We start from the raw sequence: 27,251 nt of genomic DNA, 5'->3' as shown, positions 1-27,251 counted from the left end.
GCATGTTAGGGAGAGCTGAACTGTCTATCCAATCACACAATTATCTCGTGGTCATCCCACTAACTGGGATGACCTTGTTCAGGCTCCTGCAGAACTGGACCCCTTGGTCTGATTCGCTTGAAACTTAAAGGGTCTTGTCTCCATTCTACTTCAATTTTAGTGCCATAAACTCCAAAAACAGTCCCTCCAGCTCCAGAAAAATTCCCCCATAGGGAATAATGGACCCAGTTATTTTCAGAATCTCTCCATGCAACAACTGGATCTGTCAAGAAACTGACTATGCCCAGTCTTTCTTGACCTTTTTCAAACATTGTTTCAGGCTTCTTGGCCTAGTTAGAAAGTACAGTCAAGATGGCACTGCAGGTTCTCAGATAACAACAACCGCTGCCCCAAACTGGCTCTCTAAGGGCAAGATTGAACTAGCCACAGGTGCAGATCATAGAGCTTCAAGGACAGAACTTTTAAGGGTGTTTTCCCATCCGTATTCCATCCCATTAATGTTAAGCATTCTGGGAATTGAGTGATTTGTTGTTAACTGTGAGGACATACTAGCTGCAGAGACATGTTGTCACAAGTCAGCCACTCACTGATTGGTCAAGCAGATAAGGCAATACTGTGGGCAGGTAGCCTTAAAGCTTGAGCCTTCGTTGTAGTTACATCCTTGCTAGAGATTACACACTTCTTTTGTGATGGTTGCTGGTGGATGCTTGCAGCCATATACCATTTTTGTGCCTTGAACCTGATTGCCTGAACAGGTGTCAGCCTAGAACTCGTGTTCTCTGGATTTTGGACTTCTGCCTGGATTCTTGTACTCTAGCTGAACATAACATCTGGTTTAGGACTGAAAACCTGAAAGTATTATTAGGATAGTTATTTAGCTTGTTATTACTTTCTTCTCCTGTTTGCACACTTCTGTAACTGTATTCTCTTGTACTTCTTTTAATAAACTTTATTAATCATATTCTTGTGATGTTATTTGGGTTTCAGCACTTCAATCTGCATCTTTTAATAAACTTTATTAATCATATTCTTTTGATGTTATTTGGGTTTCAGCACTTCAGTCTATGGCCTGTTTGCCACAATTACCCAAGTAATTGTTTTGTGGAACTCAGTTTGCAAAACCTGGCTGACTTTTTTGCTTAAGACTCAGTAGGATTTGAGATTTGTCTCTTGGTCTCAAATTGAGGATTAGCCAGAGACTGGTGGTGGCTTCACTACTCTGGATGTGAGTATTCACTCTCCAGATTTGAGTGTTTTAACTTTTGAACCCCCCCCCCCAAATTTTTGGTGTGAGATAGGAAAGTTTTGACAAATACGAAAACAAAACCAGTATTTTGGAACTTGAATAGTGAGAATAGTGATATGTACTGGATTCCCAATACCCAAATCAGAAAAATTCTGATTTTTTTCTATTACACACCTCTATCCGTTGGTTCTCTATGTAATATTTGACCAGTGAAGTCTGTTTTAGATGTGCACATCATCATTTGGCATTGCAGTTGTTCAGTGATTAACATGAATGTATGAGCAGGATTTTTTTACTTCAGAGAGAATACATCAGTATCCATCAGTGGTTCCTTCCAGACATTCAACAGTTATAATCTGTTCATAGATGAAAACAGAATTCATATTTCTTGTATCTTTTAACAAAGAAAATGCAACTGGATAGAAGGTGCTTGTTGAATTACATCAGATTTTTAAAATCTGCCATAAAAGGATGTTATCAAGGGTTCTACATAGTCATGGTTCATCTACGGTCTTCCTGTGCAGTCCCACATGGGGACTGCACACACGCAGGCCTTCCGATTTCGGAGTTTTTAATAGCTTAGAACCACTAGGGGGCGCCCTTGCCTCTCAACGTGCATGTGTGGTCGCTTTTCCCACCGAAAATGACTCTTAAGAGGCGGGGCACCCCCGACATACCTTCAGTTCCTCTTTTGCCCCCGGTACTGGAAGTTCTAGCTCGTTCACTGTTTGAGGTTTGTTGTTCAGTGTTGGTGAAAATGTCGGAGAAGGCTCTGTTTAAGAGGTGCATCTCCTGTGATAGGAAGCTGACAAGATCAGATGGTCATTCGAACTTCCTGTATTGTTTGGGGGAGACCCACAACACACAGGCATGCAAACACTGCTGTACCTTCACCCTGAAGGCTAGAGCAGAGCAGGCGGGGAGATTGCAGGCCTCGTTATGGCAACGGGCCATGGCTGCGACTGACCCACCATCCAGGACGAAGACCCCTGCCACGTCGAGTTCTTCGACTCTACTCGATCCCAAGTCTTCAGGAGCAAAGACACCGCTCTCCCGTCCATCCCCAGCCCATACGGAGTCGCACCCATCATTGGATCTGATTGCCTTAACGGCCTGCAGCTCTTTGGCGCCAGTGATACCTACCTTGGATCCGATTCCCTTGGAGTTGAGGACTCCTTGGAGTGGGACACCTTCGGCACCAACTGTTATCCCGGACCGTTCACCTCAGTCCCGACGAGACAATTCCGGATCAAAGGCTTTGGGTTCCAAGACTCCTCGGAGTAGAACGTCTTCCATGTCGCTTGTGTCTTCGGACCGAAGGTCCCCTCGAAACCAGCAGAGTGAATCTTCCTCGGTTCTGAAGGCCTCGGAACTGACAGTGGTATCGGATCCACCCTTGAGTCTAGGGAAAAAGAAGAAGAAAAGACATCACTCTTCAAAGCGCAAGAAGGCAATCTTAGAAAGCATGATCTCCTCTCAGACTTCTACTGAGCCTCAAGGGGACGTTGAATCCAAGCCCCATGATAAGAGGCATTGAGGGTTGGGTGATCATTCATCACCCCAACGTTACCACTCGTTCTAAGAGCTGGTTGGAGGAAGAGATGATTTTAGTAGAAAAGCCCCCCACTCTATTGGGGCATTCCAAGTCACTGCATCATGGCTCATGGTCATCGCACTCTTCCCGAGAAGGAGGAGGACGTTCCAGACATCAGATGAGCCCTTACCTATATAGAGAGGGTAGCCCTTACTTGAGAGGTTACCGTGCTAGTGAAAATGCAGCTTTGTATCGCCACCGCAGAGAATACTCCTACCACTCAGAACGTCTGACTAGGGACCGTTCAAGGTCCCCTTTGATGAGGACATAACTCCTGCACCGGTTCTAGAAGAACTGCACGTGGCTCTGAGATGGGCCTTGAGGATAGCTCACTACAACCTCGGCTCTATGACTCACCTCCATCTGACTCTCCAGAGGGTGTGATTGGTCCCTCGGAGGAAGCCTCAACAACAGATGATTTCCATGCATATTCAGAGTTGCTTCAGCACATGGCTAAGACTCCAGAGGTAGATGTGGTATCTATGGAACCGAAGTCAAAAGACAAGATTCTACAACATTTATTCAGAATCCACTCCTGCAATAGCTTTCCTATCATTGAGGGCTTTGTGGATCTCATCAATGGCCTAATTCTGAAACTGGCTTCCACTCCCGCCACTAGTAGGAAGACCGAAAACCTGTATAGGACCAAGGACAACCCCTGTTCCTTCCTGTCTCTGCATCCTTCTCCTTCGTTGCTTGTTACGGAGGAAATGTAATCCAAGCCTAAGCAAGTGTCTCTCTCAGTGCCCTTGGATAAAGAGAGCAGGAAGATAGATGCTATGGGGCATAAGATCTATACCTCGGCCACCTTTAATATTAAAATAGGTAACTATGCAGCTGTGATGGCGGCCTATCAGTTGTTACTGTGGAATAAAGTGGCCACCTTTATTCCTAAATTGCCTGAAGATCAAAGAATCTTCCTCAAGGTCATCCAGGAAGAGGCGGTCCGTTTGTCTCACCATCAAATCAACACTAGCAGAAATATGGCGGATACTTCTACAAGATTATTACTCTCCACTGCAGTCCTACAGAGATTCACCTGACTGAGAACCACAGCCTTACCAGCAGAGACCAAGACCAAGGTTAAAGATCTCCCTTTTGAGGGACCTACCCGCTTTTCAGAAAAAATGGATGACTATCTCTCTAAAAAGTAGAAGGACAGACTTACCGCTCAATCCTACGGAGTTATTTCCCAGCAACAGCAGCATCATTCTTCTGGAAGATACCAGTATAGATCTTTCTCACGGGGTTATCAGCACCACTTCCATCCTTACCAGGGGTATCCCTACCATACCCAATGGTTCTACTAGAGCCCTCAATCGTCCTTTCTTAGGAGGAGGCAGAATCATTAGGGCAAACAGGGAGCTCATCAGCAACAGTCGAAGGAGCAGGCCCACTCCCAAAAGCAATGTTGACGATTATAGGGACCTGATCCTATGTTTGTGGTCAGGCTGAGTTTATTTTTTGCAGAATGGTGAAAGATCACCTCTGATGTTTGGGTTTTGAAAATTGTTCAAATTGGTTATAAAGTTGAGTTTTTACAGTTACTTTACCTGCGACTCCCTGTTTTTTCTGATAAAGGGGCCCAGCCAGGGGTGTTGGTGGAGTTGTCAGCCCTTCTGGACAAGGGAGCCATTGAGGAGGTTACAGATCAATCTTCACTCTTGGGTTTCTCTTCCAACCTGTTTTTGGTAGAGAAAAAAGGTGTTAGACCTATTTTAGACCTTCGTAATTTGAATAAGTTTATTCGAGTTCGTAAGTTTAAGATGGTGACCTTGCAGGCAGTGCTGACGTTATTGCGGCCACAGTCTTGCTTTGCCGTGATAGACCTGAAAGATGCCTGTTTTCATATCTTGATTTTTGAGGAACACAAGAACTTCCTACGCTTTACCTACGGGGAACAAGTCTTCCAATATAGAGTTCTCCCCTTTGGATTGTCCACTGTTCCACGGGTTTTTTTCTAAATGTGTGGCAGTGGTAATAGCCTTCCTTAGGATCCAGGGGTGTTGCATTTTCCCTACCTGGATGTCTGATTGATTGTCGGTCAGTCAGCTGCCAATGTGTCTAGGCAAGTTTCCATAATTTTATCCACCTGTTTGAAATTGGGTCTGTTTGTTAATCAAAAGAAGTCTAAACTTGACCCTTCTAGGGTTATTCAGTTCATTGGAACTGTTATTGATGGTGTACAGAATGCAGAGGTTTTGCCTTCAGAGAGAGCCCTGAAGATAAAGGCACTGATAAAAAGATTCAAAAGATGCAGATTCCAGTCTGCCCGTCTGGTTCAAACTTTATTGGGCTGCATGGCCCAATAGCAAGGCTACATATGTGCCCATTGCAACTTTGGTTTAGCTCTGTGTTCTTCCCTGAGCGGGACCCTCAGCTCAAGAAGTTGAACATGCCCCGACAAGTTCTGGGTTCTTTAGATTGGTGGATGATTGACTGTAATCTTTTTAAAGGGGTTCGTTTTGGTTGTAGACAGTCAGATTTCTCTGTTACTACAGATGCATCCACCCTTAGTTGGGGGGCTCACTGTAAAGGGTATTATGCTCATGGTGTATGGGATGAAACTGAACAGCAAGAACATATTAACCTTCTGGAATTGAAGGCAGTATTATATGCGTTGATCTCGTTTGCAGATACCGTAAGGAACAGGTCCGTCCAGATACTTATGCACCAACAATGTTTTACATAAACAAGCAAGGGGGCACAACGTTGGTGACTCTGTGTAAGGAAGTGATAAAACTCTAGAACTGGGCCACTGACAATTCAGTTTGGTTGATAGCAGTCCATATCCCAGGCATAGACAACACGGTAGTGGACTGTTTAAGCAGGTTGCAGGGGGACAATCATGAGTGGTCCCTGCAAGATGTTTATTTACACCTTTTGTTTTCAGAATGGGGTTTTCCAGACGTGGGTCTGTTTGCTTCTGAAGAAAATCACAAAACTCTGGTACTGTTTCAGAGGCGGCATAGACCATGAGTCACTTGGGGACACATTTCAACTAAAGTGGTCCACTCACCTCTTTTACATGTTTCCTCCATTTCCACTTCTGGCCAAGGTGATCAGCAAGATTCAGGCGGACAGATCGTCGGCCATCCTGATGGCCCCGTACTGGCCATGGCACCCGTGCTTCCACACTCTCCTAAGGTTGCTGTCTTGACTGTACTAGTTCCCGATGGAACCGGATATGTTATTGTGGAAAGGAGTATTTCACCACAGAGTAGAGAAACTCAAGCTGACTGCCTGGCTGATCCTTCAGGGCACACCTTCTCTGAGGGAGTGACCCATGTGTTACAAAATGTGAGAAGCTTGTTCACTCGTCAATCCTACACCATTAAGTGGAATAAATTTAGTGTTTGGTGTCAGGAAAGGGGCTTGGATCCCCTTTCTTCCTCTCTATCAGGAATTCAAGATTTCCTTTGGGAACTTAAACAAGGGGGTTTGTCTAATTTGTCTGTAAAGGTTTACGTGGCGGTCATTTCCGCCTTCCATCCCCCAGTGGATTGGAGAACAGTTTTTTCTCACTATACTTCCAAGATGTTTTTAAAAGGGTTGAATAATTTGTTTCCCCCTGTCAAGGCTATAGTCCGACAGTGGTCCCTACCTTTGGTTCTGACTAAACTCATGTCCAAACCTTTTGAACTATTGGCCACATGCCCCTTGCGCTTTCTATCTATGAAGGTGGCATTCCTGGTAGCTATTACTTCGGCCAGGAGGGTGGGGGAATTAGCTGCGTTATGCTAGGAGCCCCCTTATTTGAAATTCCATGTGGAGAAAGTGGTCCTTAGGACAAAGGTAGACGTTTTACCTAAGGTAGTGTCTAGCTTCCACCTTTCCCAGGAAATATCCTTACCAGTGTTTTTCCGTAACCAGAATTTGGAGGCTGAAAAGGCCCTTCATTCTTTAGATGTACATAGGGCAATTCTTTTTTACTTAGATCGTTTAAAGCCTATTAGAATAGATTCTCACCTGTTTGTGTGCTTCTCGGGCCCAAAGAAGGGTAGGAAGGCTAGTCCCCAAACCTTGGCTTGTTGGGTGGTTCAAGCTATTTTGTTGTGTTATAGAACTGCAAACTTATCTTGTCCGTTGGCAGTTCATGCTCATTCCACCAGGTCTCAGGTGTCGTCGGCAGCTCTCCTGAGAGGGGTTCCGATCCAGGATATCTGCAAGGCTCAAGGCTGTGTCGGCTGACTATGCCCTTGATGTCCTAGACAGAAAGGAGATGGCGGTGGGCACAGCAGTTCTGCAATCAATTTTCCTGTGACAACTAGTCACTACCTCCACCCAGGTAATTAAGCTTTGTAATCTCCCATGTGGGACTGTACAGGAAGACCGTAGATGAAAAACAGTGTTGCATTTACCTGTAACTGTTGCTCATTTAGGTCTTCCGTGCAGGCACACACACCCTCCCTCCTTCCCCGCTAATGTCTTTGTTACTTACCTTAGGGTTCAGTGGCGAAAGAGGACTGAGGGGTACGTTGGGGTCACCCCGCCTCTTAAGAGCCGTTTTCGGCGGGAAAAGCAGCCACACATGTGCGTTGAGAGGTGAGGGTGCCCCCTAGTGGTTCTGAGCTATACAAATCTCCGAAATAGGCAGGCCTGCGCATGCGCAGTCCCCATGTGTGCCTGCATGGAAGACCTAGATGAACAACAGTTACAGGTAAGTGCAACATTGTTTTTCTTCATGAGTGTTGGATCATTTCTGCAGAAACAGGTTTCTCAAATTAAAAGGTGGATCTACTTGCAGAGGCTTGAGCAGAACCATGACACTTCTAATATTTTAATGAAATCAAAATTTGTAGCACTGCCTTGTAATAGTGGTTTATAGTATAATCCCGAAGGATGATAATATACAACTAGTATGGCAGAATTTGGAAAAAAGAACTTTCAAGCTTCTTAGGCAGCTAACGGGGAAGCATTTTTGGATTTAGCAGGACAAGTGACAATGCAGTAGATAACTGATCCTCTTTTTTCATAGGTGTATTCAGTTGGTTTTATTATGTGACCATGCCAATGCCAGCATCCACCTTTGCTATCGCTATTGGATGCTGGGCAGAAGTTAGAAGAGAAGCTTGTGGGACTGATGCTCAAAGAAATGATGATGACTTTCCACTGTTCTCAAAGGCAGATGTCAGGTTGGTGATTACAGCTGAAAAATATGTTCTTTACAGAGTATTCCATTTCTTGTGTTATATAAGAAAATGAGTCATCAAAGTCAAGAAACAATAGCAGAACATGTTTAATCAAAGCAAAGGGAAACCATATAAGAGAAATTAGTTCAGTGGGCAAGGATGGGCAAGGGTGTGTTGCATATCTAGAAAACAAAACTGTTAAGTAATAGAATTGGTTTCTACATGGATTCACTTTAACTGAAGTGTGTGGAGAATGAACATCTTAGCTATGCAAGGTTCTCATATTCCCCCCCCTCCCGGTTATGATCATATTTGCTTTTTAAGTCATTCCAGCTGTTTTTGTTTCTAACCCTGTAATTACCTTCTGGATGGTTGCAGATTGACATCTTTAGTAGCATTGCTGGAACTGATGACAAATAAGACTTTTTAAAGAGCCTTTTGGGCTCAAACTCTTGTGTTTTATTTCAGTTGTGAAACGTATTTGAAGTGCTGTAAGAAACGGTAACTTTTCATCTCCCCTTGACCAATCATGTTAATTTTTAAGCAGGTGCTTCTTAGTTCTAATATTGTGAGAAAGGCTATACACTATTCCCTTGTTCACTGTATATAATATGCCATACCACTTTTATATATCCTTGATAGTCTACATTTTGAGACTTCAGACTTGAAAAAAATTCTCTTCGTTTTGTACTATGATATAACTATATTTTCCATATTTTTTTACTTTTCCAGTTCAGCAGTATTTGAAATTTCCTGTATTTAATAGTTTCTTTTTGTTCATATTTTTGTAAATTAATAGTTCCATAAGAAATCATGTTATAGCTGTGATATATTTTTAATTTAAAGTTTTTGGCTCTGCAACAGGTCATCAGTTTTAAGGTAAGGATCCTGTTCAAAGGAATTTGAAATATGCTGGTGTTAATATAGTCTTACCTCAGAATTGGAAACACCATTCAGAACATTCCCATGTATTAAGATTAATTGGCTTATATTCTACAGATGATAAACAGATCTGTGCTTGGTGCAAATGTAAGTGCTGTTATCTTAACCGTGGTTAAGAGATCAGGAGCTAACTACACGTTCCATCTTCCTCCTCTGTCTACTCTGGCACCCTCTTTCTGTCCCTGTTGGCTTTAATTGTTCTTCAGTTTAACCAGGGTTTTATTGTAGTAATTGCAGATCTCTCTTAACCAGGGTTTGAAGCAGGTTTACAGATCCTTGTTAAGAAGATCTGTAATTAATCCTAATTAATTAATCCCAGATCCTAATAAATATTAACTTGCTTATTATTGGTGCTGTAAGCAGTCGGCCTGGCCTCCGCCATTTTAATAGCAGCTTCATATTTATGGTTGCTGGTACTATTAAAAATGTTCAGGCCTCTGGAGTAAAATGGCTGTGGTTTGGCCAACAGAGGACCTATAGCAGTTGCTGAATCCTGCCCGGGAGACATGGCATGAATGGGATGCCGCAAAGGAATGCGGGGTGATTAAGCAGCAATTGGACTTGCTATCTTCCTGGCCTCGCCCGTGACCAGTGCAACAAAGGTCTCGAAGCATTAGTCCCACTTAGCACATTCCTCTCCCTCCTCCCGTGATGAGATCTCCTATCCGTGTTTGAGGAGCTGATCAAATGACATTCATAAGAATAGTCATTCCTGGCACAATGTATCCCCTCCCTAAAAATACTTAACCTAGCTCCGGTGTACTTCATCAGGAAAACCGTCCTTTTGTGCAGTGCGAGAACTAGTTTTACATTTATATTCATACACCCCGGCAGCTATCAATCAAAGTACTCAAACCTTTTGTCCTGCCCAGGAACTAGCTGTTGGAGTCTTTGTCCTAACTGCTAGGAGGACTCTCCTCCACCTAAGGGCACATTTTACCTATAAAGGTAGAGCCCTGGCCTCATTCAAATCGTGCTAGCTCCCAGGATGCTGCTCCTTTAGGGTCACTTTCCTAAGTCTCTCTTCCTCTGAACACGTTTGAACACATTTCCGGATCCACAAGCGCTGTTCCCTTGAGGTTTGCTCTAAGCCTCTTGCCTTGCTGAGAACGCTGGCCGTTTGAAACTTTCTCTCCCTCCTCAACGCGGACTGGACCTCTTCTCCAGGATAGGTAGATATAATTACTCCCTCTTGCTCTATTTCCACACCTCTGGCTATATTTCCTAGGACTCTCTCTCCATGTGTGTGTGATTATTTTCCCCCAGTAATTAGTGTGTATGTGCATGAAGTTCTGTTCTTTAATAAAAGTTACTGATTGATTTGAAGCACCAGACTTGCTTGTCTTATTGGGATTGGGACCCCGTAGACACAGGTGATTCAGTTCTAGTTAACGTCTCTCGTATAGCCATCTTCCTTGCGAGCTAATTCCCCCCCATAAATCATATTCTAATGCAAGGAGACCAGTTCAGGTAACAGTGCAGATGTAGCACTAAACTGTGGTGTTAACAAGAGATGAGAGGGGGATGTTGGCAGAGGAGAGGAAGGAGAAGAGAGGGAACTTGTGACTTCCTGGTGTGTTATTGTTCTTCACTGGATAAAGAGATTAGCCATGTTACATCCATGTTGCACTATAGTTGAAACCACAGGAGAAGGTCTTGGCCTCCTTCCCTAGGCGTAGGCATTACAGAGGCATCTGATTGGCTGCTGGGAGCTTGGATGCTGGATTAAATGGACTGTTGGTCAGATCCATCATGTCAGCTGTTATGTTCTTATCTCCTGAACTATGGATTAACTGTGCTCTTGATCTTTTAAAAGCCTCAGAGAATGGAGGGAATAATCGAAGGCTGTATCTTCCAACAAATGCTTTTATTCCCATTTGGGAGTTAGTAAATTTGTAAACCTAGAAGGAAAAAATACACAACTTGTTTTCTTTTGTCCTAGACAGAAGAAGCCATATTTTCAAAATTTCTTCCTCTGTTGCAGGTTGTAAAAAGGCATAAGCCAATCTGTAGGTTGACAGGTGGCCTTCCAAAGATGTAACAGCAATCAATCTGGATTACCTATCAGGAGAAACTTTTTGATTGGATGGGAATGAGAATAGGACATTTGCCTGTGATTAAACCATGAATTAATTAGCATGGTAGACATAAAGCTCAGCCAGAACATCAGATCAAATAATTCTAAGTTTCATTCTATGAATGATATCATACTCAATTCAATTCAAATACCTTTAATGGCATACAAGATATACTTAGTTGGTTAAAATATATTTCAAATATTTTTCTTGTGATTTTTAAAATTCATTCTCCATAAAAACCCAACTTTTTACTTGTATTTTTTTTCTTTGTAGGTACTTTTAAAAGAATATAACTGTGTGAGAACCAATGGAGACCACTGCATAGTACATTAATTTCATGTCTGCAAATACTTGTTTAGCCATGAATTCTGTTAATGCCATTTCACCATTCACTGTTACATCATTCATCCCAGCAAGGTCTATGGTCAATGCTCCTCTTGTCCAAGACATGTTCTAAGAGAGTTTATGGAACAGCCTCCAAATAAGCAGGTCATATGCTATCTGACCTTCCAACCCCTCCCCCACTCCCTCCTCATGCAGCTCAGCAAAGCCTAGCACACCAGAGTAATCTGGGCTGCTCACTGTTTGGGGTGAGAGAAGGAGCAGAAATAGGAAGGACTTAGTGAAACAACAATGGCGGCCGCCACTCTTTGCCCTTCAATTACTAATGATCAGATTGCAATGTGTATCTATAGACATGAATAGAATGGGCCTGCTGGGCTGCTCAGAGGCAGGTCTTTCCCAAGGCTATGTGTTCTTCTACTTCTGCTGCTGGCTTGGAGGGAATTTTGGGAGGGCTCTGAGTCAACCATCTTCCTCTCCCCTATGATAGTCCTTTGTTTTGGTTCCAAACATTGGGAGAAGTAGCCTAGCTCACCTAGGGGACTCCCTCCCATAGCAACTGCCAGTTAGGGATGGAGCAACACTCCCACAAATGAAGCCTCCTCATGGCTGTTTCTTCTGCCGCTTTCTGACAGCTACCCTATATTCTGGCTTACTTTCACTTTATACTACTATATTTATTTATTTTCTTCTCTCTCACCAATGGGTACCCAAAGTGGCTCTCTTCCATTTTATCCTCACAATAACCATTTGAGGTAGCTTTGTCTGAGAGTATGAGAGTGGCCCAAGGTCACCCAGTGAGCTTCCCATGACCGAGTGGGAATTCGAACCTGGGTCTCCCAAACTTTTGCCATCACTCTAACCACTACACCACAATGACTGTCTTGTCTGGCAGAGATTGTCAGTATGACAGATGATCTCTTATACCACAAATGAAAAGGAAGAAATGGTCTTTCTGATCCATATGGATTGTTGCTGAAATGTCCTATGGCACTTTACAGCCGCATTGTCTTGGTGTGCTTGGAAGTTTTTCTTGTTAAAAATGTCAAACCAGATCATACTATTATTTGTCATTCTCAGGATATTTGAACAGGCTTGTGGTCATTTGCCATATCCTTGCCGTTTTCAAGATTCTGTGGCTGCTGCTCAAGTGGTCATTCCTCATCGGCTCTTTGCTCCATGGCACCTTAAGAAATCTTGTGAAGAAGTTCTACTACAGCTGATTCCTCAGTGCCTCTCAGCAGCTTACTCTCTGCTTGGTACCCATCCCTTTTCCAGACTTGATATCTTGATCGTCCCACCCAACTTTTCCAGTCTTGGAATGGCAAGGTAAGGACATTGGGGAAGGGATGTTGCCAGTTTATTTTTCCCCTAGCTCATTGGAGCCATCTGTCACATGATTTTCTCTCTTCTGTTCACTTTTCAGCACTCACAGAGGGCATTTAAGGAAGATGGTAAAGATCTACTAGCACTTTCTGCTAGTGGTGCACAGGATCCAACCTTGGGTTGCCAGCTCCAAGTTGGGAAATTCCTGGAGATTTGGGAGGGTGGAGCCTGGAGAGGGCAAGGTTTGGGGAGGGGAGGAACTTCAGGGGTACAATGCCATACTTTCCACCCTCCAAAGTAGTGGTTTTCTCCAGACAAACTGATTTCTGTGGCTGGGAGATCAGTTGTAATTCTGGGAGATATCCAGCCACCACCAAGAGACTGGCAGCCCTAATCCAACCCCATATCTATACAAACAGACAACCTGTAAAAGTTTGAAAATCAAGGTAATTTTGAGATAGGGATGATTGTGTTCTTTGATAACTCTGACCCAGTTGTTCTGTAATGATAATAGTTCCTATTCCTGGCCAGAGTATCAGTGGAACAGCAAATATGGTTACTAATTATTTTTCTGATGTGAGCTGTGCTAGCTGATTTCTGGGCTTGTATGTAAGACACAAGGTCACCAGTGGCAATCTTAAAATGCAGCGGATATAGTGGGCCTATACGTGAAAAAGTTTTTGCTTGTATTATGAGAACCCTGGAGGAAACTAGTTAGTGGTACAAGTGATTTGCATTGACCCAGTTGGTGTTTTTCTTTGTATTTACAAACATAAAAAGATTGTTCAGGGAATGCTGCAAAAAGCATATGAAATAGGCATTCCCATTTGAGATGTAGTAGAGATATTTTTATGAATATGGAGGCATTGTCTTTTAAAAGATGTTTAGAAAAATGTACTTGTTTTACTACTTCATGTGTTACCCTGATGCAGAAAGGGTGCTGTGCTATGTATTTATTTAATCATCTAGCCTATCTGCAGTAGTATATAGTATAGCATGCTGGCACAAAAGGGCTGCTGTTTTGAGAATTCTAATTGTACTCTTGCCTGCTACGGAGGGAAATAGCCATAAATTTTCAGTCATTATCTTTAGAATTGGGAGAGATATAGATATAGATATAGATATAGATATAGATATAGATATAGATATAGATATAGATATAGATATAGATATAGATATAGATATAGATATAGATATAGATATAGATATATAGTATGTGTGTGTGTGTGTCCATGTATACTGGAATGTCTGTTCCTTATTAGCTTTGTAGCTACTTCATTTTGAATGCACCAAAGTATCACCTTTTATTTGAGGGGAATGGCTATTCCACATTTCAGAGTAGAAAGAAATGATGAGGCTTCTTTTGCAGAGCAGCTTAATTAAAGGCTTGAGGTTTTATTTTCCAGCAGCTACTGCTTCAAATTCAGCAGCATATTATTTCAAGATCTGCTGATGCCTTTTTAGGAAAACTCTTTTTTGAAATATTACTTATATGCCTTGTATTTATCATCCCTTATGGTTTAAATTTGCCATGTACTTTATTATGGAAAGAGAATCCTAATTACTTATTAAAAATTAATCAGAAGCAAGAGTTCCTGTCTGCTGATCTTCAGTAGAAAGTCAATGGCTTTGATTTTGACCATGCTTTGCTAGGTGTTGCCATCATCTACCAGCTTCATTGGTTATTCTCAAGTAAGTAGAGTGGTAGGTTGCAACTCTGCAATTGTAGTTTCTGTCACTGGTTCTGTTCTCCTGCTCTGCTTCAGACTTATTATTTTCAAAGACTTGCCCAGAATTAGAAGCAGGAAGAGATCTCATTATATGTATCCTAACCTATTTTATGTGTGTTTATTTAAGGGTGATGATGAATTATAGGTCAGTTTAACATCCAAAATTTGGATACCTCTCTCTGAATCCCGTTTAAAAAACTGCTTGTGATAAAAACAGATGTAGTTTTAAAGCTGAATTAACACATTCAAATACAATGTGAGGCACAAAATAATCATTGTTTGAATTTTTTATTTCTTGAGCAAGTGTCTTATTAAGAAGAGGGTGTTATAGTGTAGTGGGATATAACATTTATGGTTGTCAGAGACAATGAATAACTCTTTCTATGCACAGTTAGACTTTGTTATCTTGTAAAGGAGATATGTTGTCCAGTGTGTGGGCTAGCCTATGTAACATTTCTCATCACTATATTTAATAGCAAAGGTTGGTGCCTGTGTGAATAACCAAATCTGTATAATGGGGCAAGCTGCTGCTATGGTTTAGTGTTCTATAAGTCTAGAAGAACTTACAGGCTTGCAGAAAAATATAAAATTGTCCTCCCCCAAATTAGGGACTGCTAGGGTGGCCAGCCCCCCTTGGGAGCTCAGTAGGCAGGCATGGGGTCATGATCTGTCTTCCTTGCGCATGTGCACCAGAGGCTCTTATGATGTCACTTCTGGCTGAAAACTGGAGGCTACACGGTCAACCCCAAATATGGCCCTGTGGAGACCCCATATCTTCCAGTTTTCTACTGGAAGTGCATCATCGGGGATTCTGGAGTATGCATGGACTATTTTGCTGCATGCTCCAGTTGTTTCAAGCTTCCCTCCCCCCTCCTTACCCCCCCCCCCCACTGGCCAGGTGAGTAGACCAGGGGACAAAAAGTGGAGGTGGGAGAATCCTCCATCCCCAGCCGGGGGCTGGCATCCTTAGGGGCTGCCCTCACAGCCTCTGTCTATGGCATTTGTGCATGAACAGATATCACAGAAAGCAAATAATTTGAGGTCAAATGGCAGTATCTCAAGTAATAAAGAATCAATAGCTCAGTAAAATGTTGTTAACCCTTTCTTATCAGATCCTATCATATATTGCGGTTTTTAACTGTTGTAATTTTATGTCAGCAAGGCTTTTGTTCCTGAGCCCAGATAATCATTTTATATATGTATCCCTATATATGTGCTAGACAGCTGGAATTTTTAACTATAATTTTAGAACTGCGGCACTTTTTCTCTTTTTTTCAGCTCATTGTGAGCAAATTTCTAAGTACCTGGAATTTTAAATGGCATTTAGAAGAAGAACTGCAGCTCAGAAAATGATCATTCTGAGAAATGATCATCCTTTAGTGCTTTTTTCTTTCATACTGTAATGTTTCACTCTTTGTTTGCTCTTTGACATGGAAAAAACACTTTTATCTTTAGGTGATCTGCTTTTAGGCGATGTCTTGCATAGTAACCAAAGTAAGCTTCTGAGATTGTCTCTGCCCTATTGCCCCTGTTGCTTTCTCCAGGTGGAAAACAATATTGTAGTACTAGGACGGTGGTGTGTGCACTTATGTTGGATGCACCATCCTGTTGATTGTATTAACTTACTCTATATAATTCACCTTGAGTCCCATTGAGAAAGGTAGACTATAAATAACATAAAACAACAGAAATATTAAAGACTATTGGAGCTTGAGAGCAAGCTGAGGAAGAAAAAGATGTGTGCGCTTCAGGTCACCACAGTTTTCCTGGCTGGAAAGAACAACATGGGGCTACGGAGGTGTGTATCTTCTGTTTTCAAAGGTCATCAACAATACTTTGGTTGTGGCAGGATGGGTTGGTGACAGAAGGAGGAGGAACAGTGTTTGCAAGAGGAGAGTACCTAAGTACCACTAAGGTTTGCACAGCTTTGCAATTATAATATACAATCCATACAATTGCAAGTGAAAACACAGCTTGCAGGATCATTGCTGCCTTCACCATTGATTCTGCAGACTCCTGTGCCTTCAGCTATCCACCAATCTCTTCTTCCTTCTGCAGCCGCCTCCCCCTCCCTGTGCTAGATCCCATTCCATTCCTGAGGGTCCCTTGACACTGATGAGTGGTTTTTGGCTGTGTATACACAGCAGCAGCCTAATATAGGGATAGGCAGTAAATACTTTGCCATATATGAGAGAGAGTGTGCACACAAAACATAGGTTCTTTGTTGTAGTAATTATACATAAAATCCAGTGAGTAACTAGTTAGGACATATTAATTCCTGTAGAATCCAGATGCTGGCTGAGACTTTCAAAAGGCATGCCTGGAGGCAAGCTTTAAAATCTTATTTTGGCTTTGTAATGTGTGATTGTTCTTCTTCAAACACACAAAACACCCAGTAACTTCCATTAAAACTGGTGTGCTGTTGCTGTGTGAATTATTTAGTGCTCAGCACATTCTTCACCATTTATTTAATTGAGGGTAGTTTTGGATGTTACTGGGAAGTGATGATGGTGGGATACATGGGTGACTCATGTATCAACTTTTTATGCTTTCTGGGTGATACACAAGTTAGGAATTTGTTTGTTGACTACATGATAAAAAGTATGAGTAACATCTCTATGAAGAGTAGAGGGTAGTTGCCAGGAGGATGGAGATCTTTCAAGGAGGGAGACATACTTTCCTGTGAGAGAGATAACATGATGAAAAGGAGATTGGGGTGGAGATTTAGAGTAGTTTTAGTATTGGAAATGTGGGGTGAGATTTTGAGAACGAGGAAAGAATTTCACTAGGACAGTACCACAGTGAGAGTGGGAAACATGAGCTTTGGTGGAAATGATGGAGTGTCTGGAGGAATATTCCTTGAATGAGAAGAACATGGACAAATGATGTGAAAATGTTTAAAATGATTCCCTTACTTTAAAATGATTCCCTTCCCTTTTAAAATGATTCCCTTACTCAGGTAAAAGTATGGAGCACCCTACTGCAGAGGCCCAGGGCAGATAATGAAAGCATCCTACCTGAGCAATACAAAATCACATTCTGTCATATTTAAATTATCATTAGAGCCTCTCTATCTCCAGCTTCACACTGAGTACACTGAGATGATGAAAGGTAGGTTTGCAATCCTTTTGAAGAGGATCAGATTTGGAGTTGCCAGTTGGAGGGAATATATTTACTTTGTTTACAACCTGTCTTTCTCCAGTGGGGACCCAAACTGACAACATTCTTCCCTTCTCCATTTTATCCTCACAAGAACCCTACGAGGTAGGTTAGGCTGAGAATATGTGATTTGGCTGAAGGTCACCCAGTGAGCTTAAGTGGCAGAGTGGGGATTCACATTTGGGTCTCCCCAGATCTTAGTCCAACACTCCACTACACCACACATTTTATAATTTGCAGGAGTAGAGGCAGCCACTGAAAGTGCATCTCTAATCCCCCACCCCACCCCACTGAAATGAACCTGTTGCACAGGTGACTTTATTGAATGGTTACCCTTGGTTGATTCAAGGGACCATAATTAGTAAAGAAATATTTGTGTCAAGCTTTGAGCTGTTTAGACCTTTTTGGGTTAAGGCTAGCAACTTGAATTGTGCCTGGAAGAGAACAGATTGTGATTGGGCAGGTAACCTCAGAGGATGATCTTCGTCTTTATGTCTTGATTGTTGCTAGCTCCAGGGCAATTGGTTGGCCACTGTGTGAAACAGGATGCTGGACTAGATGGACCACTGGTCTGATCCAGCAGGGTTCTTCTTAAGTTCTTATGTAGATGTTAGAGCACTGGTGAAATATGCTCCAGCAACTTGCCCTGTGAGAGATGAGCAGTTGTATTCTGCATTAACTGCAGGTTCCAATCAGTTTTCAAGAATAGTAGCCTAGATGATAGAGCAATGGATGATAGTCATCAGGTTATCAGTAGACAGGCTGAATTGCTGCTTTCTCGCCTAAGAGAGTCTGTGGAAGGTACCTTTGACCTGGTTGTAACCTGTCTTACAGGGGAGATCTAGATTATCAAGAAAGAATGGGAAGGGAGGGATGATAGGAGATCTGTTTATCCAGGATTATTAATCTTGGTTTTCTGAATTCAATTAAAGATTTTAAACATTTTAGTAATGTTTTTATTCTTTAAGAATTTTAGTCTTCTATTGTCGCTTGTTGTCATTCAGCACTGGATACAATCAGCATTTAAATACTGATAATGGAAGTGTTTTCTTTTACTCTGTTTTTATTTGTGTATAGTACCTATAACATCTGCTTAAGCCACCTCTCTCCAATGAAGTGATAGGCCTAAGTCTTCATTTGTATGAATTTTTCCATCTGTGGCCTGCTAACCTAACTCACTGGTATCTTCCACACTGGTTATCTGCCCCAATTCAATGCTTTGGGGAAGTAAATTTCTTTCCTTTTTTTTATATTGTAATTACTAACATCTAAAACTACAAAAAAAGGGAAAAAGGGAACGGGGGAAAGGGAAGGGACAACATATAAAAACACACACACTACATCTACAAGTATTGCATTCCCTTCATAATACAATTATTTAAAGTTAAACTTTCTAATATGCTATTAGATTGGTAGATCTTATAAAATACAAACTACAGTCAGGATCAGGTCTTCTCCCCCCCCCCCCCCCCGCGTCTCGGTCGCAGCTCTCTCTGAACAGCTACAGTAGCTGCGCTCACTCGGGAAGTAAATTTCTTTCCTGTTCCCCACAGCATCACAGTGCATTTATTCATCTCTGGAGGTTGCCCAACTTCTCTCTAATCTTTCTCAAACCTGCTTTACTCCAGAGTCAGGAAAGATTGCAGTAAAGCCTAGATAGGTGCTGTGAGGGTAGAAAAATTCAGGGTAGAATTGGCAGCAGTTTTCCCTGACTGTCTCCATGGCAGCCATTTTCTCCCTCCGCCATTGAGCTGGGGCTTTTATTATTTTTTTAATTGACACTAGAATATCATTGTATTGATCTGCTTTTGTACTAAAAAGTTATAGTAGCTTCTCTGAATTCTCAGCTTTTATTTAAAAAAAAGTAAATTGCATGCCTTTTCTTTGTATCTCCACCAAGGAAGGGCTAGAAACGTACATTTTTCAAACAAATAAAAGCAGGGAAATCAGAGAAACTGCTATACCTATCAGTACAATGGTATATCAATATAACAATATTCTACTACCAATTTAAAACAAAACTTTGCATAAGTGCTAGCGTTCCAAGGGAGCGGGGATGGCTACTTTGGGGGGAATGGAGCAGAGAAACTGTGGAAATCCTGCCATGGGGGAGCCCCATTGCTGTGGTACTTTATCTGCAACTGCACCAGCAATGGGGAAACCACAAAATCCTGTCATTGTGTTGAAGACACCATTATATTTCTCTGCCTTTTAGGACATAGCGATTTTGTAGATATGAGACTAATATTAAGTGATAGTTTGGGCTAGTTTAAATTACAGGGCCAGATCAAGGGGGGGCAGGGGGTAGTCTGCCCCCGGCGCCGCCAAAGAGGGGGTGCTGGGCGCAGCTTCCAGCTGCTGGGAGCGCACTGGTGGCAGCGCGGACAGCTGAGCGGCCTCCCGCGCCATTCACCTGCCCCGCAGCTGGGCAGGCGAATGGCACGGAGGGCTGGCAGGCCGCTCGTGCCACTCACCTGCCCTGCTGAGGGGGCAGCTGGTTTGCCGCGCACTCCCTGTCCTGCGGGGCAGGCGAATGGCGCGGGCGGCCTCCCAGCCCTCCGTGTCATTTGCCTGCCCAGCTGAGAGGGCGGCCAGCTTGCCGCGCACTCCCTGTCCTGCTGGGCAAGCAAGTGGCATGGAGGCTGCCCGTGCAATTCGCCTGCCCCAGCGGCTGGCAGGTCACGCCACCCTGCATGATGACGTCATGGAGTGACGTCCTCATGTGGTGCCGGGAGCGCACGCTGTGCGCGTGCGCAAGGGCAGCCGGACTTGGGTTGTCCTGGGTGCCGCCGACCCTAGATTCGGCCCTGTTAAATTATAGATACTTTTACATTATTTTCCCCCCTCTGGTTGTATAATGTATTTACTTTTGCTTTGCATATCAGATAATTGACAATTTGCTGTTCAAGTTTAGGATTTCTGGTGGAAATTTTTTTGATGTGTGAATCAAATTAAAATGGGATTAAGGTAGCATTTGGATATAAGATAGCTGTTTGATTGCTCCTGATTTTATTTGCCTGCTACCCAAGTCACTATAACTTAGCTTTAACATCCAAGAAGCTCAGAAACTCTGTTTTGGACCAGCCAAAATAGTGTGGAAGTACATTTTGAGTTTTCATAGGCTAAGGTGACAACGCAGTTTAAGGGCATTTGACATTTATTGTGTGAGCACTGATGAATAATGATAATTTGAGGCATGCCTATTCATGCAATCTGTAGGGGCACAACAGTTCTTGGAGAATAAGTTCTCTCTCTTGGCTAAAGCCTGAATTCAAATTTGCTACCTCTGTGGTAATGGCCCTCCACTCAGTTGTCAATTGGGGATCAAAACAATATTTGGATTACATCAAACACACAGTATTTCCTTACTAGCATGCTGAATTACTTAGTCTATAAATGTTTAACAGATGTGTTTGAGCCTGGGTCTGTCATAGGGTAGAACACAGTAATTACCTTCTGGTGAAACTAAAAGGAAGATGTAGTAAAATTGAGACTGCAGTAATTGAACTCACTTGCAAGATCATAGCAGTGATGCTGCTTCATAGATTCAAAATATTTCCAGTGTGTCATACTTTTTTTAATTGAAAAAGGGAAGGAAAAAATATGATCAGAAACACATCTTTACTAAAATCATTATGGATTGAACAGGTATTTTTGTTTCTTTCATTTCTGCACCAGAATTTCCCAAAATATTCTTTTTTCTCAATTGATTATAAAGTAAGGAACTGTGTTTAAATGTAACCTTTTAAAAGCATATTCACATTATCTATTACTATTAACTACTGAAACCGGTAACTACTGAAACCTGTGCATACCATTAATTATAATCTTCAGGATGAGAGAAAATAAGGAAATAATACCGTTAGCTACAATGGCATAATGGAAAAGGCCAATTATTTTGTTTTTGTTTTGCCTCCAAAATAATAGCTCCCGACCTCTTAACTTTTTAAATTTTGTTGTTAAAGTTGTATGTGCTGGGTAATCAGTGTTCATAATGTCTAGAGAAGTGAAAGGCCTGCAAATGTGGGATGCATTCATATCCACATTCCTTTGACATTCATTAATAACAGCATCACCTCCTGCTAGGTGGAGTGTACATGTTACTTCTGTTCTACAGTCATTCTATTGGCTACCTCTCAGTTACTGGGCTCAATTCAAGGTGTTGGCTACCACATACAAAACCATTCATGGCCTTTGTCCCTCATCTCTGCAGGCTTTTCTCCTATGCTTTGCAATGGCAGCTTTACTCATCTGAAAAGGCCTTCTGGGGGTGCCACCTTGTAACTGGGCAAAATCAAGAAATTCCTGTACATTTTCTGTTGTGGCACCCTCCTTATGGAATTGTTAGGACTGAAGGGCTCCCATTCTCCTGGCTTTCTTCGAAGTATACAAAACTGAATTATTCAGTAGGTTTTTTTTACACAGGGAGAAGAGCTATACTGTAAGGAAATGGTTCAGAGAGATGCTTTGGTTAAGTGACACCGTCTGTGGACTATGTACCTTACCGGGTAGCTTTTGAGTCATTTAAAATGCCATGTCTAATTTTTGATACTTTGTTTCAGCATTGTTTCAGCTCTGTATTCAAATTTCTGTTTGTATTCAGATTTCTGTAATCCATAACCTATTGCATTGCTATTGATTGTATTGATTTACATTGTTTAATCCACTTTGAGTCCCAGTGAGAAAGATAGCCTGTAAATAACATAAATAAATAATAAGACTTAAAAAAAAATACTGCATGATCCTACAGTGCAATCTTAGGTACACTGTTCTAAGTCCATTGAGGTCACTGGGTATAGAAAGGCATAGTTCTGTTTAGGATTACACTGCTGGATCATGAAGTTGGTATGGAAAAGACTGGCATTTTCTTTTACCTTACATGTTATGGGGGTTTCTGGTTTAGGATTACAGAATTACTATTTCTTAGGTCCTGTTGAAATCTGATTATCATTAGACACATTAATAGCAAAAATGAAGAAAGGAATGCTTTCTCCCTCAGTCTGATGATGTATCTAATCTGGCTAGATAAAGATCTGGTGGTACTTGTTTCTGTTGCCCTGTTCCGGTTTTATATATAGAGAAAGAGATCGTTCCTATATGAGGATAAGATTGATTTCCTAGGAAAAGCTCCAGCATAAATAACCACAACATTCATAGTCTTTTTAGAAACATTGAAGGTCTTACTTTTGTGTTGTTGGACTTCTGACTTGTTTTTCTGGAAACAGTAAATGTTAGGAATTATTTCTGAGACTCCCCTGACTAGGGAACTGGTTTTTGAAAAACACAAATTTAAAACCTGCTGGGTTTGTAGAGCTGTTTATGTAGATCTCTGGATTTTCTTACACTTTTTGCAGTTTGGATTAAGGTTGCTATTTTATGTACACTTTTTTTTGGAAGGAAACCACCCATAATCCAGTGAGACTATCTTCTGCATAAACATGTGCAGGATTAGGCTGTAAGGCTACGGTACTGTCACATTACAATTCATCAAGCAATCTTTATGTTATTACAGTGTAGATGATGTTCATCCCTACCTGTTACTTTCCCATGGTTTTTTGTGTCCTTATCCCTTTTTTTTCAAGAGTTAGTTTGCTACAATTTATTTGGTATCAAGTGCAATTATAGGGAAAGTGTAAGTGGTGTGGCTGTTTTCTCTTTCAGTCAACTTTATTGAGATTAATGATTACCTTATGATGCCCTACTTACATCCTAGAACTACCCTAGAATTACCCATGGTTCCCTCTTCTTATTAGTCTCAGTTATGTCACCAAAATAGTGGAATTCCTCTCTCCCAGGAGATTTATCTGTCCCCGTCTATCATTGTATTCCATTACTGGGTAAGACCTTTTTGTTTTGTTTGGCATTCTCTTACTGACTCTTCTGTTTAAGCTCATAATTGTTGTTTTATGTATGTGTAAGTACTGTTTTTAAAGATGATTTTTAATTTCTTTTGAACTGTTCATCACATTGATGGCCCAAATTGAATGGAAAGATGGGATTAAAATATTTTAATCCCCCAAGGGTCAGTATTATAGTGGACACTCTGAAGTTCTCATTTGAAACATAGTATACTCCCATTATAGTCAAGGTTATCCCAGTGTTTCAAATATGAAACTTGTGTTTCATTGGTTTATAAACCTGGCCATGTATATGACAAACATTTTGAATAATATGTATCTTTACAATTCATAAATAGTTAAAATCCCTCTCCCCACCCATTATATAGAGCCCAAAATAAATTTTGCAGTACAATACTAAACAAAGTTGTAAATTTTTAACTGTGTAACTGTTTATAGGATTGCACTGTTTGTATCCTAAAAGAGGAAGGTGTGGCTGATGTGGAGACCTGGAAACCTATGAAAGTTAGAACCACACTTTCCCCAGTTTCCTCAGTTGTCTCCACTAGGAAGAGCCAATATATTATCACTATTTTTTTACCAACCATAATGGCTTGAAATGTCTTCATTAGCGGGCAGATTCTAAAAGTTCTAAACTAGCCAAGGTGTCCATTAAAAGCTACATTTCCAACACAGACACAACTCTGTCTAGATGCTTTGCCTGGAATCCTGTTCCTCTGTCTGGCAGCCTCATATGGAAAATGCCTTCCCTGTGGCAGGTTCTTACATTAAGAATGTAATTGATGTCTTCATAATATACCATGATATTCTTTGTGATATATTGCACGGAATAGTTCTTCACTCATGTTTAGTCTCCCCCTGCCCCCATGAATGATGCTGTTTTTAGCCTGTTTCATTTGGCACTTACCACTGCAGCTAAACTATGTAAGCATAGTTCTGCTTCTGCTGATTTTCTCTCACTACTGTTCTTGTCCCAATCAAAAAAGAAGGCAAATGTAAAATGAGCAGAAAACTACTGGAGCTGAGGAATTTTGTGGATGTGAATAGAACATAGCATTGCCACATCCTGTTATTCCCCAAAAGATATATTTTGCAAGAATGTTGCTCTTCTATTGCAAACCAACAGGACTATCCACCTGAAATTATCTACTTAGAAGTGCACTGATGGACATGTAGCTAACTAGCCTGACCATTTGGTGGGAAATCCTTTGACTGAGGAGGCAGCACCCCAAAGTATTGGAGACTACATGTATCTTGACACACCTACTAAAGGGCAAGATTTGAGTCCAGTAGTACCTTCAAGACCAACATGATTTCTAGGGTATAATCTTTTGAGATTCAAAGCTTCCTTCATCCGATATGACAAAGGGAGCTTTGAATCTTGAAAGTGTATGCCCTGGAAATTTTGTAGGTCTTTAACATGCCACTAGAATCAAATCTTGCCCTTCTACTGTAGACCAACATAGCTACTCACGTGAACCTTCTGAAAGCTTTTCTACCAGATAGCCAGCCTGCCTAACCACCTATCTGTGATGATGTGGTTCATCGTCATTCTTCTGTGCAGGCCCACATGGGACTGGGTATGCTTAAGCCTACCAACCAGAGAAATTCTTCAACACTTTTGTAAAGCTCCATTAAGGGCCATTTCCCTCAAGTCACATAGAGACCCATTTCCCCGCCTAAACGGTCACATGACTAACTGAGAGAAACAGCCCCTTCAGTTTTCTTCTAGTTGCTGCAAGGAGAGGAACTTTGCTTCATAGTTCCCTTTCCACTTTTGCTTTTGATCGTCTTGCTGGTACTTTGCTCTTGGACTATGTATCTGGACTTCGTTTACTGTTTCTGATTTGGCACAACTTGACCTCGGCTGTGTTTTGACCCGGTTTGTTCTACTATGATCTGAGGTAAAATCCACTCACTATGGCCCATCGAGCTCTCTTCAAGAAGTGCTTGCAGTTTGGTATGAAGATGATCCATACAGACAAGCACAGTCTCTGCCTTATATGTCTGGGTGAAGGGCACAACATTACTGCTTGTAAGATATGTCAGCAGTTCACCCCAAAGGCTACTCATGAGAGGTCCCAATGACTGAAGGCTTCACTCTGGGAGGAAGTGTTTGCGAGCTCCGAGGCACCCACTATTAAAGAATCTGCTGGGAAGGAGCAGCCGGTTCCATCATCTTTGAAGGTGGTTAAGGACTCTTCAATGGCTGAGAGGCATTTACAGCCGGATCTGTGACTTCTATGAAATTGACCCCTTGATCAGATCAGACAGGAAAGAAATTGCACTCTCAAAAGCGTTCATTGGATCCGAGGGCATCATCAGAACTGCCAGCAAAGAAGGCCAAAGAGGCTCAGGATGTGGTCCTTGCTGCACCAAGAACCCAATTCCCTCATTTGAATTCACCGGAGTCTTCTCTTTCTAATGGGAAACTTCGGGACCCAACTGTGTTGCAGACAGCGTCTTTGGATGAGCAAGCCTGGTGCCCTGAATCCGGCACCGATGTCAACCATTCTCTGCACCTGGCTCCGACTGTGTGTGTGGATCTGATGACAGCTTGGATCCAACATCAATCACCCTGGGCTCCATCTCTGGTTCCATCCCATCATAGCAGACATAGATCTGAACAAGTTTGGCCATCGGAACCGAGACAACCGTATGCCCTTCAGCATTACTATGCGTGTTGCATCCCCCTGCTATATCATTGCCAGTGGCAAAGAGGACCAGCGGGTTATAGTTGGAACTCAGACCTTCTATTTCGATAGGTAGAGGTTGGCTGCCTCCTCCCTTCCTGGCTCAACTTCAGTTGCAATGCAACTCTGATAAAGAGGAAGGGGAGTGTGCTATGGTTGCCTCTGATGCGGGTTTCGAGATGGTGCCGGATCCGTCACCTGACAGTCACGTGGGTCCTAGCTCAGATTCACCTTATGAGGACTTGGACATTTTTGCTGAGCAGATATCCAAATGGCAAAAGTACTTGATATCAGTGTGTCTGTTGCAGGCCCAAAGACCCAGGATAAGTTGCTTAGCTGCATCTACAGTGACACTCCTACTATTGTGACCTTTTCTGTGCTGGAAGGATTGGAGGAGATAGTAAACAAAGTGTGGCATTCATCTACAGATCTGCCTGCTGCATCCAAGCATATTGAGCAGATGTATAAAATCAAACAAGATTCTTGGCAATCCCTAGTGAAGCATCCGTCTCCGTCCTCTCTGGTTGTGGTAGAAGTACAGCAGTGCAAGTCTAGTTTGCATTCCGCCCTTCCAGACAAGGAGGGCAGAAAGGTTGATAACATAGGTAGGTGTCAATATTTAGTGTTGGCATTAAATCTGCGTATTGCCAGCTACTAGATGATAATGGTAGGATACCAGCGGTATTTATGGGAGAAGTTGTAATCATACGTTGCAATCTCCCTGAGGACAAAAAGGCATTTGTCTCTTTGCTGCAAACTGAGTCCTTTTGAAACAGCAGTTGAATGCCGGGAACCATGCTGTGGACATATCTGCCAGAGGCATGGCTGGAGCTGTCATCATCCGGAGGCACTCCTGGTTAAGATCTACTACCCTGCCACAGAAGACCAGGGCCAGGATTGAAGGCCTACCTTTTGAGGGAGTTGCTCTTTGACCCTCTACCATGGATGAGGCACTCAAAAGAAAAAGGAGAATAGGCAAACAGCCAAGTCCTTGGGAATTACACCTTCTGATTGGCCTGAGTATAAGCCTAGGCACTTTCCTCGGCATAATCCATATCAATATTATGGCAAGCAACAGGGCTAGTACTACCAGCAGACACCGGCACACCATCAGTACAACATGCTGTAGCAGTCTTGAAGGTACAAGTTGT

General features: G+C 42.2%; 1 protein-coding gene across 3 annotated transcripts in view; it reads left to right on the top strand.

The window, feature by feature from the left end:
* AOPEP (aminopeptidase O (putative)) overlaps nt 1-27,251 on the top strand; it is a 290,214-nt gene that overhangs the window by 17,849 nt on the left and 245,114 nt on the right. For all 3 annotated transcript variants that reach the window (XM_054986685.1, XM_054986684.1, XM_054986686.1), the window contains exons 4-5: nt 7,819-7,975; nt 12,415-12,663. In XM_054986685.1, the coding sequence (XP_054842660.1) occupies nt 7,819-7,975; nt 12,415-12,663 (406 nt within the window). The remainder of the gene's footprint in view (nt 1-7,818; nt 7,976-12,414; nt 12,664-27,251) is intronic.

Source organism: Eublepharis macularius, chromosome 8 (assembly GCF_028583425.1).
Source record: "Eublepharis macularius isolate TG4126 chromosome 8, MPM_Emac_v1.0, whole genome shotgun sequence".
Lineage (NCBI taxonomy): Eukaryota > Metazoa > Chordata > Lepidosauria > Squamata > Eublepharidae > Eublepharis > Eublepharis macularius.
The sequence above is the reverse complement of the archived record's forward strand: the minus strand, read 5'-3'. Positions and strand labels throughout refer to the sequence as shown.